Source organism: Seriola lalandi, unplaced genomic scaffold, assembly GCF_002814215.2.
Source record: "Seriola lalandi dorsalis isolate HSWRI2012SDOR001 ecotype SW California unplaced genomic scaffold, Sedor1 jcf7180002054873, whole genome shotgun sequence".
Classification (NCBI taxonomy): domain Eukaryota; kingdom Metazoa; phylum Chordata; class Actinopteri; order Carangiformes; family Carangidae; genus Seriola; species Seriola lalandi.
The window spans coordinates 922,824-939,689 of NW_019525426.1; the positions used below are offsets into that span (position 1 = coordinate 922,824).

General features: G+C 42.2%; 1 protein-coding gene across 1 annotated transcript in view; it reads right to left on the reverse strand.

Annotated features, from left to right (window-relative positions):
- Positions 1–1,344: 1,344 nt before the first annotated feature.
- trim44 (tripartite motif containing 44) overlaps positions 1,345–16,866 on the reverse strand; it is a 43,112-nt gene continuing 27,590 nt past the window's right edge. Inside the window, exon 6 of the mRNA XM_023428283.2 lies at positions 1,345–2,796. Coding sequence (XP_023284051.1) covers positions 2,712–2,796 — 85 coding nt within the window. The 3' untranslated portion in view covers positions 1,345–2,711. The remainder of the gene's footprint in view (positions 2,797–16,866) is intronic.

The window sequence follows — 16,866 nt, forward strand, 5'->3', positions numbered from 1 at the left end:
ATTACTGTGAAACCACAGCCTCCAACTGTCTTTTAAATGATGGCAGAGAGAAATAGGCTCTATTAAAGGCAGCAATCAAAGCTGCATCACCACTAGCAAGCATGTCACGTAGCTAATTCAATCTCACAACCCATGAAGCAATTAATTCATGTCAATACAAATACACAAATAGTCTCTTTTTGCCCATCAGTAAAACGGAGGTCTTACGGATGTGCTTGTGTTTATTTGCACATCTTTGTGCCTCTGTGTGAACATGTTCAGTGAAGTGAACCTGGAAGAGCAGGTGTAATTGGGTGTGGAAAAAAAGGGAACCTTGTGGTCTTCCTGGCTAAATGAGATCAGACAATCTTCTCCTCTCCATTTCCTCCTCAGACAACAGGCACATTGTGCGCCCCCACCCCTCAGGTTTGTTATTATCTCTTTGATCAGGCTGGACTCCACGACAGATGACGGGATAACGATTATTCGCCGAAACCAGCTTCTCTTTGATAGCACGGGAGCTTGTATATGGCTATGCCTCCTCCCAGCTAACTTAAATCAATTTAGTTGCAGCCACACTAAAACATACACAAGAAAAAAAAAATCTCTAAAGGGGTTTGAGTGCTCTGGTGCTTGGTCAGTCAGCAGTAGCTTAGTGAATGTTGAGGATCAATGCCTCCTGCGGTAAATCATTAAGCCCCATTATTTCTGTAAAGGGAAACTCACAAGAGAAAGCAAACCCCAGATGTGTTACCACCCAGATAGCAATGACCACCGGCTAAATGAGTTTTCTCTCGGTCAATATCTCAATGTGGGGAGACTGGACATGCTGAGGAAGCATTCTTGGCTTGATGAAGCAGCTCAGGTAGAGAGCAGGTCTGAGACCAGTGTGTGCTGCATGGTGTGAATCCGAGAAGAAAAGTGATAAAGAAAAATGAGCAGGGGTGAGACAAAGGCTTTCTGATTGTGGCTGCGAGTTGATGAAAAGTGGGTTCTGGCTTGTCTTGGTCTGTAGGCGTGAAACCAGTCTGCATTTAAATGCATCTTTAGAGAAGCATAGACCCTAAAGAGTTCTCCTGCTCCATCACCCCCCTTTGTTCCCAAACCTCCTATTCCCAGTCCTATCTTGATGGGTTGCTGCTTTGAATTTTGATGAAAGAAAACCCGAAATCTTCGCCTTCCTGAATTTCCGCTTTACACCACTTCACCTCTCTTCCTGTCTCCATTCATCATCACATGCCTTTAAGGTTTTCTGATAATAGTGTCTAGGATGACTGATGGTTTTCAGGTGTTTGTAGTGTTTTGCAAGAAACAGATAATGCAGGAATTGTTCCTAAAGTAGAAATATGAACATCTTCTTCAGCATCCAATCTAAAAAACAGGCTGTTTATTTATAGATTTAAGAAAAAAATAGACAAATAAAAACAAAAGGAAACATCAGACAGACAGACTGCTGTCTGTCTGTTACACTGGAATAACGAATGAGCTGTTGGAGTTATTTCAATAGGCTGTTGACAAAACAACATTTCCCTTGGGTAAGTATACAACTCTCAGTGCATCTTAGTGCAGTGGTACAGTGGTGAAGTCATGTTGTTGTCAAACATGTCCCACGTATAATGGGTGACACAGCTTTCAATTTTAAATTTAAGGCAACAGAATCAATCATATTAAAACAAATTGCTGATACAGACGGACTTGCGGTGGTACATCATGAATGCAAGCTATGGCTGAGCGGGTCAAGGTAGAAAGTGCATATGCTTGTCCGGACGGTAATCCGTCATATGCTGCAGATTGGCCAGGAGTAATGAGCCTTTACATTACAGTACACAGAGAGCTGATACTGCGGAGTGCTATTTTGCACAGTCAAATTACAGTTCGATTTTCACCTAACAAAGACTCAGCAACATTCACCAATCAATAGGTGTCAAAATGGCCCCCGCTTCTGATAATAGATCTGACAAGCACAAAAGGAAGTGTGCCAAATCTACAAGCATAAAGAATCAGCGGGTAAGGCAGGGGATCTAGAGGAAGGAGGGGTGAACGCAACGGGATGATGGAAAGCATCAGAGACGACATTAAAGATCAGAAGCTAGAGACACTTAGATTTCCTGTATTTTTTTTCTTTTTTTTCTTTTTTAAACAATAAAAATATCATACCCAGAACAGCACTTATAATATATTCTCTCAACGATGTAAGGCATTGTGGCATCTGACAAATGTTCCCTTTCTATGTCTGCGAGCGGCCACAGTGTTTGTCAAAACAACAGAACCGAAATGATATTGCGAATAAATGAAGAGTGAAGCGCACCATGTCACCGAATTTCCCATTCCTGACATCTGTTGGGCTTAACAGATGCTCCGCTCGGCTGCCTACCCGGGCTTCCTCTCTGAGTCAGCCAGGCTCACCAGTAAGCCAAGGATCTGACTGGCTGTGGAAATTGAGCCTGATGGTAATTGATTGCACATAACTTGTGTGCTTCAATTAAAGAAAGTTAGTAGCGAGTGAGGAATTAAAAAAGTTTGAGAGCAGAAAAGACATGGCCATCCATATTTGTCACCGCAGCCTTCTTCAAGGTCAGTTCTCTGCCAGCAGGCGCCGGGAGGGGAGGGGGTGGTAAAAGGGGGAAGGCTGACAGAGCGAGGGCCAGCCTGACAGCTCAAAGGGGCTGATGGCTGGCTGAAGCAGACATTGAAGGACAGTTGGATGTAGGAAGAGTCTGGTGTCGCTGAAATCAGGGGGCGTGGTCCATGGATGGTCCAGAATCATTGTCATCAAAGTCCCGTGGGTCGATGGGGTCTGCCCTCGGCTCTGGAAGCCTGGAAGAGACAAAACACATTAAGAAGACATATCCCATCACTTCCAGTCCTTCCTTTCACAAACATTCGCATGAGGCCACACAAACACGCAACCTACCCACACACACACACACACACACACACACACCCTACACCACGCGCACATATTATGGAAATATAATAAACCTCTGTGAAATGTAATCAGCTTCAATCAAGCTACGCCTTAAGTAGAAATCATCCATTCTGTCGGTTTTATATTAGCAGCTCTGTGGTGACAGAGACAAAGTGGTAGCTAAATTGCAGGGACCTGTAGCAATCCGAGCCGAGCTGATAGATTCATTTTCACTGGAGACAGTCTACACTAATCATATGCTCTAATTGGACAATGTCATAAGGGTGATAGAGCACTGCTCCTCCCTCAAAAGCAACTCTCCTGTAACTTCTCTCATTCCCCCCCTCCATCTTTCTTATTACGATTTTCCCCCTGAATGTTCAGTTCCACATCCATTTTCAAAAGACTGTATGTCAGCTTTTTGTAAACACACACTAACTGTATAGGGTTGCTGTTTAATTCAATGAGATTCAATGCGCTTCAGAGTTATGCCATTTCATTTCGCCATTCAAATGTGTCTTTTAAAACAGTCACTTCCTTTGACCTTGGACAGTTAGTTTGCATTTTTTTAAATGAATTTACTGTCATCTATCAGAGCAAGGCTCAACAAAGAGATTATTCCACATAAATCGCTGGTGTCATACAGTTTTATAGAGCACAAAATTGAGAAGAAGGACAAGTTAATTGCTATGACAGACTGCCTGAGTTTTTTGGTTTAAAAAATGATATTAGGGACACTTCTAGTTCAGGGTGAGACTCGATGCAATTATCACAAAATAAAGCTGTGTGTGTATGTCGGCCTTTAAGTAGCAATGACAGCATGTAACCACAGCAAAGATGCTTTGTTGACTGGTTAGAACATTTGGAGGGAGAGTGGTTCATGACAACCATTGGAGCAAAAGATAATTTGTATTTGCTCTTACACGAATGGTTAACAAAATGAATGAATCATTTCTAAGACAAGCACGAGGATTGGCAGAACACATACAAACACACAAAGAGTATATCATGAGTAAAGTGAATGGAGAGCTTCTAGGAGCAGTTAGAAGTGAGATGAGATAGTTAGCCATGGTGCTAAAAAGTCAGTTGAGTCCAGAAGGTTTATAACTTTTAGTTGAATGTAAAGTGTTCTGAGCAAAGGTATGAAAAAAGATAAAACTCCCACAATGTGCTTAGAACAAGACTTAGAGCCTAGAGCCATGTTTGACTCTGTCGGGCTGTACTAAATGCTAACACATCACATTATTCGCACTAAACACAAAGTTCAGCTGATGCCGATGGGAATGTGATTAGTTTTGCAGTTATTTGGTCATAAAGCGAAGTATTGGACAAATCAAAACTTTGACCTGATGGTGGCGCTGGATGAAAAGTTAAAGGATCTCTGAAGTTATTTCAATTCATCTCGAGGAGGAGAACATGGAGGTGGGTACCAAAATTTCATGGCAATCCATCCCATAGCTGGTGATACATTTCACTCAAAACCACAAAAGTGAATCTCATGTGAACCCCGCAGGAATCATCACAGGTACTGGGATGCAGCCTCTGGGGACTGTGAACATCTGCTGCTTCCAGGATTCAGAATAAACTTTGAAGCTTTAAAAACAAGTTTATGAAGCTATATAGAACATCTGATATTTATTATATATTTTATGCATTCAAACTAAATTCAGGGGTTGAATGTAGTTAGCCATACGTCAGGGTCCCCCATAGAGATGCATGCAAATGTTTTGTCAGGTGCATTTTATTATTCATAGATGTTAAACTTAACTAAAACTGCAAACTACACACAATCCAACCTCCTCTTCCTTCACCAAACAGTTTCATCACACCAGTTCTGGCTGAAACAAACTATATTTTTTAAAAATGTGAGTGAAATTAAATGTAATAATTTTTTTAATCTATCATGTGATATCTGAATTAAAAGGTTATCATGATGTCCAGAGGAAAGAATCAGAAAAATATCTCTACAGAATCCTTGATTCAAGGAAAACCTTCTTCTTAGTAGCTAATTAGTAAAATCCAGATTAACCTGTTGATTTTGTGTGTGGTATCTGATGATATTCTGTATGTGTGTGTGTGTGTGTGTGTGTGTGTGTGTGTGCTTCTATTTCCTATCTCTCATACAAGGCAACATTTCCATCCATCTCTGCCTCTTCTCTCACACACTCAACACGATCACTTCAACACTATTCCCCCTCTGACGTCTCACTTTCCCTGCCGTTGTCATAGGCAGCACAATCTTTGAGAAAAATCCTACACGTTGGTGAGTAAGCAGCGATATCTTTCTGAGCCCTGCTCCCTGAGTATTCCTGTCTGACACACTTCTGCTGGCAGAAACAAAGAGCCGCTTCCTCTCCTGCACCTCCTCCAGGAGCACATCACCACAACACAAACTCACAACAGGGCATCTCATCAAAGAGCTGCCATGAATGTGTGCACACGTGAATGTGCACACCTGTACCTAATAAGCAGAGGCCTTGTTTGCCTTTGGAGTCCGTAGTCGTCAAGCTATAAACAAAACTTTTAGTGGCAACAACGGAAACACAAATAATCACACACCTTGGCATCAAGTGCCATCTTACTGACTGCCAAAATAAATGATAATGCTTGACAGAGCGTATACACACACACCCACACCCACACACACACCGAACGGGGTTACTTGCTGTATAGTTATATTATCTGAGAGATTAATTATTCAAAAATGTTGTTCCCATTCACATTCTTGGCAAAGTTACCACTTGCACTTTCATCCACCACACAAGTTTTACTCAGTATTCAAATTGTCTACAGCATCACACAGGCTGTTCACTCTTTGTTGTCAGCACAGCACACTAAAGGCTGCATTGAGCTAAGCCCTGCGCTCTCACTCAGCTCCTTCCTGTCTGAGACGGTGTTTGGGGTAAAACGTTGGCAGACTTATTTGTATAAGGCAATTTCATCTTGCATCTCCAGTCAACCAAAACAGTCACCCTGCTCTTCGTAAAGAAAAAAACAAAACAAAACAGAAAGTAATTACAAATATATTCATATGGCACAAAGAAAGGCCTCTACGATGGAGGCAAATGAACTATTTATATTCAGACGGTCCGTGCTAAGCCTTAGGACACATGGATGTAATAACTTATTTATTCTACCCACAGGAAAAAGGCCATTACTTGAGAGAGAGAGAGGCGGAGAGAGAACGGCAGCGGATGGGACAGAAAAGACAGAGTGAAGCTTCAACATGCAACAAAATGTCAGTGAGTAAGTGATAAATTCCCTACAAGTTAAAGCCCTTGCTTTGTTCTCTTTTTTTGTCTGTTCATCTTCCCTGGCCTAAGTAAAAGATCACTCTGCACTGTATGTGTGTGTGTGTGTGTGTGTGTGTGTGTGTGTGTGCGTGTGTGTGTGTGTATATGTGTGTGTATGTCTGAAGACTGGGTTCTTTCCGTCCATGACTTATTCATAAGCTTTAATGCAGTCGATGTATTATTGATCAGGACCGATCATTGCCTCCTCCCCTTGGTGTGACCATGGTCTGCGGACAGGGATGAGCTGAGTGCTGGGATGCCTGCTGCAGAGCTCACTGTCTGGGCTCAAGTGAAACACACTGGCTGTGCAAATGGGTGATGGATGGACAACAGCCATAGTGTGGGGAAATCTGGAACATTGTGTGTGTGTGTGTGAGAGGGAGAAAGTGGGAGAGATAAGAGTTAAGATAGGGCTGATAGAGTAGAACAAAGCTAATCTTACTAATGTGTCCTCCCTGAGTGAGAAAGAAAAGTTTCTCCAATAGCCCTAAAATGAACCCATCGCTCAAGGGAGAAAACCTCTGGCTCCCTGGGAGGAAAACAGAAGGAGAGAGTGTGCATGATGCTGCCTAGACTTTGACTTTTGTCTCTCTCATTCTATTCCCGTTTTGGCCTCAACCCCACGGAGCTCTCTGGGAGATAGAGGAGGGAGGGGTCCTCGCCCTGATTAAGTTTGAATTCCCTGCTCTTGGCAGAGAAGCTGCAGGACTCCTAAGTCATCATCTGGAAACACTCCCATCACGCTGTGGCAGCCTTGCGAGCTTGATCCAGCCTCATTGCCATATGAATAATCATACTGCAGTGGCTGGGATACGCTGAATGGGTTTGAGAGTGTGTGTGTGTGTGTGTGTGAAAAGATGGAGAGGGGAAAAAGGGAGGAGCTCAGGAGCAAACTGGGGTTTGCTGATAGGGGAGTGAGGTTCTTCTTGATTAAGCAAACAGGTTGAATGAGAATAAAGTTGTGTACATAGCACTGGTGGCAATCATCCGCAGGGGAAAATAAGTATTGCAATTTACATTTCCAAACAGTGGTGATGCCATCTAAGCGTACTCCATCACGTAACATGGCAGGGCCCATTTCTCAAGCCCCGGGGGCCTATGAGGTTTGGTCTAATGAGAGAGGATCCTTAATGGTTATTGATAGAGCCCACGAGGACAGACTCTTACCCCTACTCTCCAGCGAAGCAGTGCACTCTGCCACAACTTAATGAAGTAAAACTTGTCGCTTCTGCAGGATGATTTAACACTACAAACAGCTTTGCGATTTGAGATGTCTGTGATATGGAAAAATAGATTAAATAAAGGAGTGAGAGGGGGACAGAAAGGAGTGTAGAGCATTGACGACATGAACAAGGGAGAGTGACTGAAAAAAAACAAGTACTGATTTGTAGATGGCAATCAAATGTAAAAAAGAAAAAAAAGAAAAGACATAGGGTAGAATATTTGCAACAATTTACTATCTCTGTGCTAAAGCTCTGCTGGATCTAATTGGCTGTTGTCCTGGAAAGGTTTACATCCTTCTCTCTCTCTCTCTCTTGCCATCTTGCCTGCCTACATCCCTTCATCTATCTATTGATTTATGGTCTTTGCTTTCATCTAAGAGCCTTGTCAAGGGAGGTGTAATTTTGAAATATCCCATGCACACACCTTTTCATTAAGAGCATCCCTGTGATCTTCCCAACACTTTGCACCAAGATGATCATGCCAGCCAGGATTTGAGATATGGATAAATCCTAATGAGTAGAAATGTGAGGGAAAGGAAAGGAAGGAAAAGACAATTTATCTGAACTTCAGGACGGCGAAGAAAGGAAAGCATAGGGAGGAGAGCCACAGTGTAGTTGCTGAGAATCAGACACAACAAATGATGAGGTGATGTGTGTAAGCCACTACGGCTACTAATACATTTTTCAGCAGTTTCTATTAAAGTTCCATTGTCACAGGTCACTCGAGCCACGATCAGATGAGGTGCTTTTTTTTCTCCTCAGGCTCAAATACCAAGAGCACCTGTGAGCACCACCAGGAACACAATCATTAACAATCTGTTTCTCACATGGCTTGCAAACTCCACAGTTAGGTATAGCCACTTCACCTGCTACTGTGAACAATAAACTGTATAAAAATACATTTACAACACAATCACAAACCAGTTTCCTCTGTGAATATATCTACACAAACAAGTAGATTTTAATATATATATATATATAATATAAAAAATTGGTCTATTTAAGAAGTCTCGATTAGAGTTAATAATTGTGTACAGTGGTGAAACCATGCCTAAAATAATAGTGATAAACTGATAGAAGAAAAACAGCTTTAACAACAGCTGATTATGCTGTCTTTCCTGACCATGATTAATGCTGAGCCTGTTTCCCTTTAAGAGCTTAAAACTTGTTTGAATCTAATCTTCGAGACAGGACTTTGAGTGTTATTACTGGAGACAATAGAGTAAGTGTTTGTGCTAGGTTTTCTTTGATTCATATTCTACTATTAGGCTGCACCGGTAACAAACAATCTCAGTTTTCTGTTAAACACTTGTACAGTATACACATAAAATGTTATCCTAAGTGCACTGAATGAAGCTGATAATCTCTGTTTGTCTTCAGAACCATCAAAATTGTAAATTTTGAAATTTTAGATGCAAACACATTGAATATTTTGATTGTAGATTTTGACAGTATGGCTAATCTCATAATATAACCCCCCCCTCCACACTGCAGAAATCTTCAGTGCAAAGGGACAGTTAACACTATAGGCCAGCGTATTGTGGATTCTCATTGTTTCAACTCTGTAATATAACACAGAGTAAAGCTGTCCTATGCTAAAAAAACATTCAAAGCATCCGTGCTGTCATCTTCTCTTGTTTAGACTCCTGTAGCTCTTTAGTCTCTATACTGGCAAAAAATCAAAACTGCTAAAAAGAAACAAAAGAAATTCACCCTGACTCTTGTGACACTTCACTGGTTACCTGTTATTTTAAGAATTGACTATTTTAAAATCAAAGTGATTACTTTCAAAGCATGAATGCGTCTGCCCCATGCTACAGCACAGACCTCTTGACTGCATATGAGTTGCACAGATTGTGATCATTAGATGAAGCCTGTCTGATATTTTCAAAGTAGACCGACGACTAGTGGGTAACCATAATCTGCACTCAAGGCTTTGAGACTTCAGAATAAATAACTGCAGGAGATAAGACCTCAAGAGAGGTTGGGAAAATGTTTAAAGTCACTTCTATATTACATTTTTTATGCTCGTTTATAATGCAAATTGTTAGTGATGACTTTATTTCCAATTCGTGATTTTGGCCTTTTCATTTTTTTTTTATTCCTTTTATCAAACCACGTTTTATTTGTATTCAAAGACATCCTCTGTATAAATACACCGTGTTCTTCCGGTAACAGTGTTTCTGTCCTGTCGTGCCAGAAAGAGAAATCATCAGCGAGTGTGACAGCCGGTACTGAGCAGTGAGGACTCTATTGAGATTCCGTGGTGAGAGGCTGCTATGTGAGCGCAGGTGCGACCAGCTGTGCAGGTGTTGGGCTGTTTTATGACTGTTTCACTGTTTTGCTTTAAAACCGCTGACAGATAGAATCCATCGTTGACGCACTGATGCAATTCGATTTGATTATGGGACAGTCAATGTTACAAAATGACACATAAAAAGGTGACAGGCAGAAAAAGGGTTGGATGGAGGACACTGCCCAACACACACTGCTGCTTTGTGTTTGCAATAGAAAATTATCTCATTTTCTCAGATTTATGTTTACCAGCTTGATGTGGCCGGGGGTCTACATGCAACACCAAAAAAACTAGATGCCTGTCCAGAAACTTATCTCCTTAAGCAAAAACTGTAACCATGTCTAATGTTTGCTAATGCAGTCACACACACACACACACACACACACACACACACACACACACAGACACACACACACACACACAGACAGACAGACAGACAGACAGACAGACACATGCACACACACAAACTCTGCGAAGCGCACACATTGAAATCCATGATAACAGTGATGTGCCTCGAGACAAAGAAAACAACCACAACACTGCTCTTCCTCTATGAGATGAGAGAAAAATCTACACGGGTGTCAGAGCTCCCTGGGCATTTTAATGATGAATCTGTAAAATCTCTTCATAGCCCGCATCTGTGCAGCAACCCCTGTTGAGCCGCAGTCGCACGAATATTGGCTCTGTTTACATAGTGATTTATTGAACTAAGGAGATTCTTTTCCCCAGGAAATATAACTGTCTATGCTTATGATATCCAGACTGACCGCAGCACAGTGCACATACACTGGAAAAAAAATACTGTTGTAACTTAATATCTAAAACGACAGCCATGATCAAGGCAAGAAAAGTCTTCTTCTGTATCAGTTATGAAGTTAGGAGGAGACATTTGGTAATTTCATCTCATTTTGGGATTTAACTCTTCAAATATGAACAAATCAACAATTTATACTCGGATTTACATGAAATGAATTATTGACTGTATCTTAATGCCTGAAATTAGTGGAAGGGAGTCAAACAAACTCCCTGATCAAAGAGAGAGCCTACCATCCTACTGTATGATACTCATTCTGAGCTGACTGAATAATTGCTACAAACAGTGTCAGTCTGCCTCTTTCAGAGTCACTGGTCTATTCATACTGTTCACTGGGACTGTCTTCCCCTGAAAAACAATGCAGCACCCTGTGGTGTTTCCATGCTGTTCCAAATACTTAATCAGTTCGCGGGGGAAGCTTAGAGACAAGGCACAACAACAGGCAATGCATCATGGTACAGGGGACAGAGAGCTAGGGGCTGTTTCATATGACCCTTTGTGAGCACCGCAGCTTATTCATCAGAGCAAAATCAGAGCGGCGCAGACAAATACGTCTTATCATCCACCAGATGTATCGCCTCAAGTAGACCCCATTCAAACTCATGTTCATGCATGCCATTATTTTAAAATGTACATCAGGAAGTGCCGTGCGTACCACTCCAATCTTAGATTGTGTGCAGTCAACTCACTATATGATGCATGCATTACGCTGAAGATGCCTTCCCCTGCATTCACACTGTGCACAGTGAGGCAGAAAGGTCAGTGATGCGGAATAAAATAGTGTGCCGATGCTCAGCCAATCAGAATAATCACACAGGTTTTTTTTTTTTTCTGTGCCGCAGCAGGTGTGAGGCGTTGGATGAATACCGTTATCCCTCCATGAACTAATTTCTCCCTCACTTCGACACAGGTACCTCCTGTTAATCATACAGAGGAATTAATGCAGAGCCATTCAGATAAGAGCATTAGACCACTGTGAAGACTCAATCTTACATTGGCTCATTTTGTGATTTTACAGTTTCCCTGGCCATGGGGGCAATTGAGGAATTAATTAATTTGAGGAGAACTGCTGCAATCCCATCTGTACAGTCCAAAAAAATAAAGCTGCTCATTAGTGTGAATGTGAAATTAACACTGACCTGAACATGAACACAAGTATCCCCTGTTTTCACCTGCTTTAGATAAATGACTGTGTGGACCACCATGTGGGGAAAATGCACCATAATACTTTCTTTTAAAGCTCCGCTTCACCGAGATGCAATCTGACAATTAACAATTACCCAGGACTGCACACCCCTGTGTAGGCAAAGGTCTGTGCCTTCTCATTTTCCAGAGCCACTTTGCTCTTGGTCACAAATTAAATGGCAATGAATGACATTAAGTAGATCCCTTAGCGGAGAGCAAGGAGGAGATAATAAAATCACCTTAATGCTTCCTCACTGTATAGGGGAGAGAGGGTTAGGGTTAGAGGGTTACATGTTGGATGTAGCCTGCGAACAACAGATTTGATTTTCAGGAGGTTCGACTGCGTCATTTTCTGCTACTTACTGTTCTTCTTCTATTTCGCATACTTACAAATATGCAGCAATTCATTTTGAGAACAAAGTAAAACTCAGATCCATAAAGAAACCCAAGGGATGTTTATGAAACAAGATGGCTCACTGTGATCTATTACCATTGCCTACTCTGGTGATACAAGGAAAATGCTATTGTTTGGTGTTTCACTGTGGAACAGACAAGACCCAATCGTGGAGTTGTGCTGCTCAAAATGAAACAAACTGAGCTCAGTTTACAGAGTGAGACAGAAGTAACAGACCATCTGTTAATAGCTTGGACTAAAATATTCATTGCCAAAGAGTCAATACGGTTCTGGAAAACTGCTAAACGCTTAACTTCTAAACTGAAATTGACCTAAGGAATAAAGGGAAACCATTTGCAAAGACAGATAACAACAATTCTGTTCCGAGCGACTACGATAGAAAATGTCTGAGCTAAAAATCAAGAACTCTTTCAAAGTGTGTGTTTTACCTTTGACCACCGCCATGGTAACCTGTGGTACACAGCTAACCGGAGTCTAACCTACAACCTGACCTACACTGGCCCTCCTCAGGTGCAGGTCAGGTTCAGCAGATTGGATCAAGACAGTACTTCCACTAACCAATCGACTTCTTGAAAATGTCACCATTCTTATGGGCGGTTGAAATACAGTAAAGGGACATTAAGTGAATACAGTTGCTACTTTTCCTATTTGTGTGATCAATAGGACTTTTACAAATAAGAGTCTTTACTGTGATACCATTGTTATTGTGGCTACTTTGATTTCACCCCCTTCACAAGATAACTCAAAATCTATTGAGTGGTTTACACTAAGAATACTAAAAGCACAATTTTTAATAATATAGTTCTTTCTCAAATCCAATTCCCACCTTTTAAATGTGTAGAAAATCTTCTTTGATTAAAGCCAATAACCTGCTTTGTCAGTTATCTAAGACCACTCATATAAGGCATACTGAACCCGCATATCTCAGGCATACCACGCTGATCCTGATTCATTATACAGGTCCCAGGTCTGGGGATATCTGATACTTGCCAAGGAGAGAAAAACTTCATTTTCCTGCATGTTTTTTCTTTAAAAAGATGCACATTTCAAATGCAGACTATGTCTTAGGCTTAAATTGAAATTTCTGTAGTATCTAATATGTGTTTGAAGTTTGAATCTCAAGCCCACAAGAGTGAGAAAAGGAGGAAAAAACACACTGGAGAGATAAACTTTTATCTGTCCTTTGGAAAGCACACAGCATCAGCTTACAGGTAATGAATAGTGAGCGCCTACGCTGTCCTCCAATCTCCTTTTACTTAAGACTTCTTACAATCTTCTCTCCCTGTTCCCTCTTCTGGAACTTCAGCTCGGCTGTAGTTTTATTTCTTGGTCCAGCCTGTGTCCCTCATGATGTCCTGTAGCTACTTTTGTACAGTTTTAGTTGTAACTTTTTCCTTCCTATCTGTCCCTTCATACATCCACGCCCGTAATATCTTCCCCTCTCTGTCCCTCTCTACCCTGACTGACACCATCGATCCAGAGTTGCTGAAGGGAGTCCTTCCTAGCCTGATCTGTACAGTCTGTCATGTGACCACTGAGCTGGCTCTGTCCCAGGGCCAGCCAGCCATTATGAAGACTGACTGGTCACAGCAGCGCCCACACACTTGGCAGGCTGGCAGAGCTGCCCCCTGTTGCCTCTTTCAAACAACTCCCTTCTCTAACAGCAGAACGCCGGCGCCACGTTAAATCAGTGAACTGCCCAGGTGCCCAGACGAGCTGTCCCAGAATCTGGATGGCTGAGAAATTTCAAAATTAAAAGCCTGTTTACACCTCACTAGGAGTAATGATATTTACTCCTCTTCTGCCTGTGCTCTCCTCTGTCAGAGAGGGAGGGATGTCAGAGACGCATATGGCCGGAGAAAAGGAGGAGGAGGAGAGGAAAAGGGGATAGAAAAAAGTGTGTGTCTATGAGACAGAGAAAAACAGACAGTTGGAGAACAGCCTGGCTATTAGGCAAAGCCTTCTGTCACATGAAAACTCCCCCTCCCCTGTGTCCAAGCCCTGTCATCCAAGCCCTCAGTGTGAAGGACGCCCAGACAGACAGCCCAGAAAACCTGGGCTCCAGACTGTCACAACTCTCATCTCGCCTGATAAAAGTCTCATATGCCTCATCCATCGCTCTCTGCTTCTTCCTCTGCAGAATGTTAAACACACTAGAATAAAGGACCTCCCTCAGGGTGCAGCATGAAGATCTTCCTCTTGCAGCAAACAAAAAGATTAACATTTATGATCTCTACCGCAAAAGCAACTTTAAAAGAAAGTGCAAATGCAAATTGTATACTATAATGCAAATGTATAAGTATCAGACTTTGCAGACGGTGCTGCAAAACACTGAAAGTGGTTTTGGGCTTTATAAGTCTGAGTTGAAATTTGTTTTTGTGTTCCCAAAGAAGCAACGTGGTTAGATGTAACATTGCAAGACAGTGAAGTGAAGTCATGGGGCTTGACAGCTCCCCAGTGCTGCCTGACTAATAAACTTTCCTGCGCACTAATGCATCCTGTAAAACATCAGTCATAAAAACCTGCCTTCTCCTGAAGATAACAAAGCTCCTATCGGAGATTTCATCATCTGGAAACTGGAGGCAATTTCACATTTAAAAAAAAAAAAAAGTAGTGAGGCATGCCTATCCTTGGGAAATGGATCTTTATCTGTAATCACAGGTGAATACATCATTTCTAATTAAAACATGCAAATGTGTCTATATGTGGACAACATTCACAAAGATCAAAAGCAGAGATAGTTAACGGTTTACAAAATCGACCAAACGACGAAACTCAGACATGCAAACGGGACCCCAATCAGAAAAAGCAATTAATTTTCGTTCACATCCCTCTCTTCACAGACTGATGCTGGATTAAGGTGATTTTGTAAAGTGCATGCTAAATCTCCCATTAGAATCCTGGGGCAGTTAAATCCCAACCATCTCCTCATCCCTCTCTCGCCAATACTATAAATCTACATGGTGACAGGGCTTGTCGTGAGGCTGCTGAATTAAACATGCCACCCTTTGCACACTCCTCCTTCCTCTCACTGGGAGAATAACTGAGCAGAGGGACAGACTGTGGGCTGGAGGAGGGAGAGTGCCCTGACAACTGCCCCCACTGACGCTTCAGGCACTTCCTGTGACGTTGTTGCTGCGCTGTGTCCAGCTGTGAAGAGGAGATGTTCTTAGTGTGTGTGCGAGTGAGTGTGTGTGTGTGTGTGTGTGTGTGAGTGTGTGCGTGCGTGCGTGCCTGCTAAAGCTGTTTCTGTGCTGACAATTCATACCTAGAGCCACAGGTTTGATAAGGCACTGATTCATTGCCCCGTGGTTCAGCCTGCCACTATCATCCTCCTACATCTCCACCAAGCTGAAATCAGACCTGCAATTCCACCTGAAGGGTAACGCACTGTGATGCACGTGTGTATATGTGCGTGCGTGTGTGTGTGTGTGGTTAAGGGAGGGTAGGTGAGACAGGTAGGTAGGTTTCTATCTGTTTATAGCAGAGACTGTAAGAGTGGAGAGTAGTAGCCTTGTTCTTTCCCTCTTTCCACTAATTATCTTAATCATGCAAGTGTGTGTGTGTGTGTGACTGCTTGTTTGTGTGTGTGTGTGTGTGTGTGTGTGTGTGTGTGTGTGTGTGTGTGTGTGTGTATGCTGTGTTTATGTGTGGTTTTAGAATGAATAATGACTGTTTATACTAAACGTGACATCTTTTGAGCACTTTTACTTGTGTGTGCGGGAGCACTACACGCATGATGGGGTGCAAGGCTAAGTCTCCACAGATCCAATATGACAATCTGCCTTGTGGATAGAACACAGAGAGAGGAAGTGTGTGTGTGAGAGAGAGAAAGAAAGGAAGAGAGAGAGCGAGAGGAAGTGAGAGAGAGGGAGGGAGAGCATGTAAAGAGCTACTAGAGGACCTATTTTTCCTGTTTGTAAATGGATATAATTCTCAGACAAGACACAAGACAGGAGAAGAGGGAACATTAATTACGTAGTCCACTTTCTGTACAGTGTGTCTTATCAGCCATACTCAAGCTAAATAATGTTATTCTCAAATGTAAACAAAATTCACAACCACCCGCTGACAGCCTACAGCATGCAACATGTCCATCACACCATTTAGTTTCCTGAGGTGCTGAATTCATTTGACAGCACTGACAATTGCTGATCATTATAGTCCTGCTGTTAAACATTCAATCCAGACCAGCAGGTCAAAAGTACCAAAATAAAAGCAAACCATTGTTTAGATGACGATGTGGCTCACCGTTCATGCAACTATATTTAGTCATACTTGAGGTGTGGCTCTACAGAAAGCAATGCTGGTCTGTTGGTCCGTCCACCACCTTTAGTCCACTAAAGTTGGTATCACGCCAGCTACTGGATGAATTGTCATGCGCAGACATTCATAGTCTCCAGAGGATGAACTCCAATGATGTTCGTGATGCCCTGACTTTTTGTGTGGGTGTGTGGTTTTGCATGGATTGCTCTGAGATTTGCTTCAGACATTCATGAATCCCTGCAGATGAATTCACAAGTCATAACTTTGGTGATGCCTCAACCTTTTCTCTAGAGCTCTCATCAAGTTAAAAATGTAACTTTCGTATCCATCAGTCCCAACAGCACTTTGTGTCTGGTGCTCATTAGCAAGTGTTGGCATGTTAACATGTTTAATTAAAACGGTAGACATGGTAAACATCTGCATGCCAGCAATGTCTCTCTCCCCAACTGAGCTCTCTCTCTCTCTCACTTTTCTCTGGCTTCTTTTT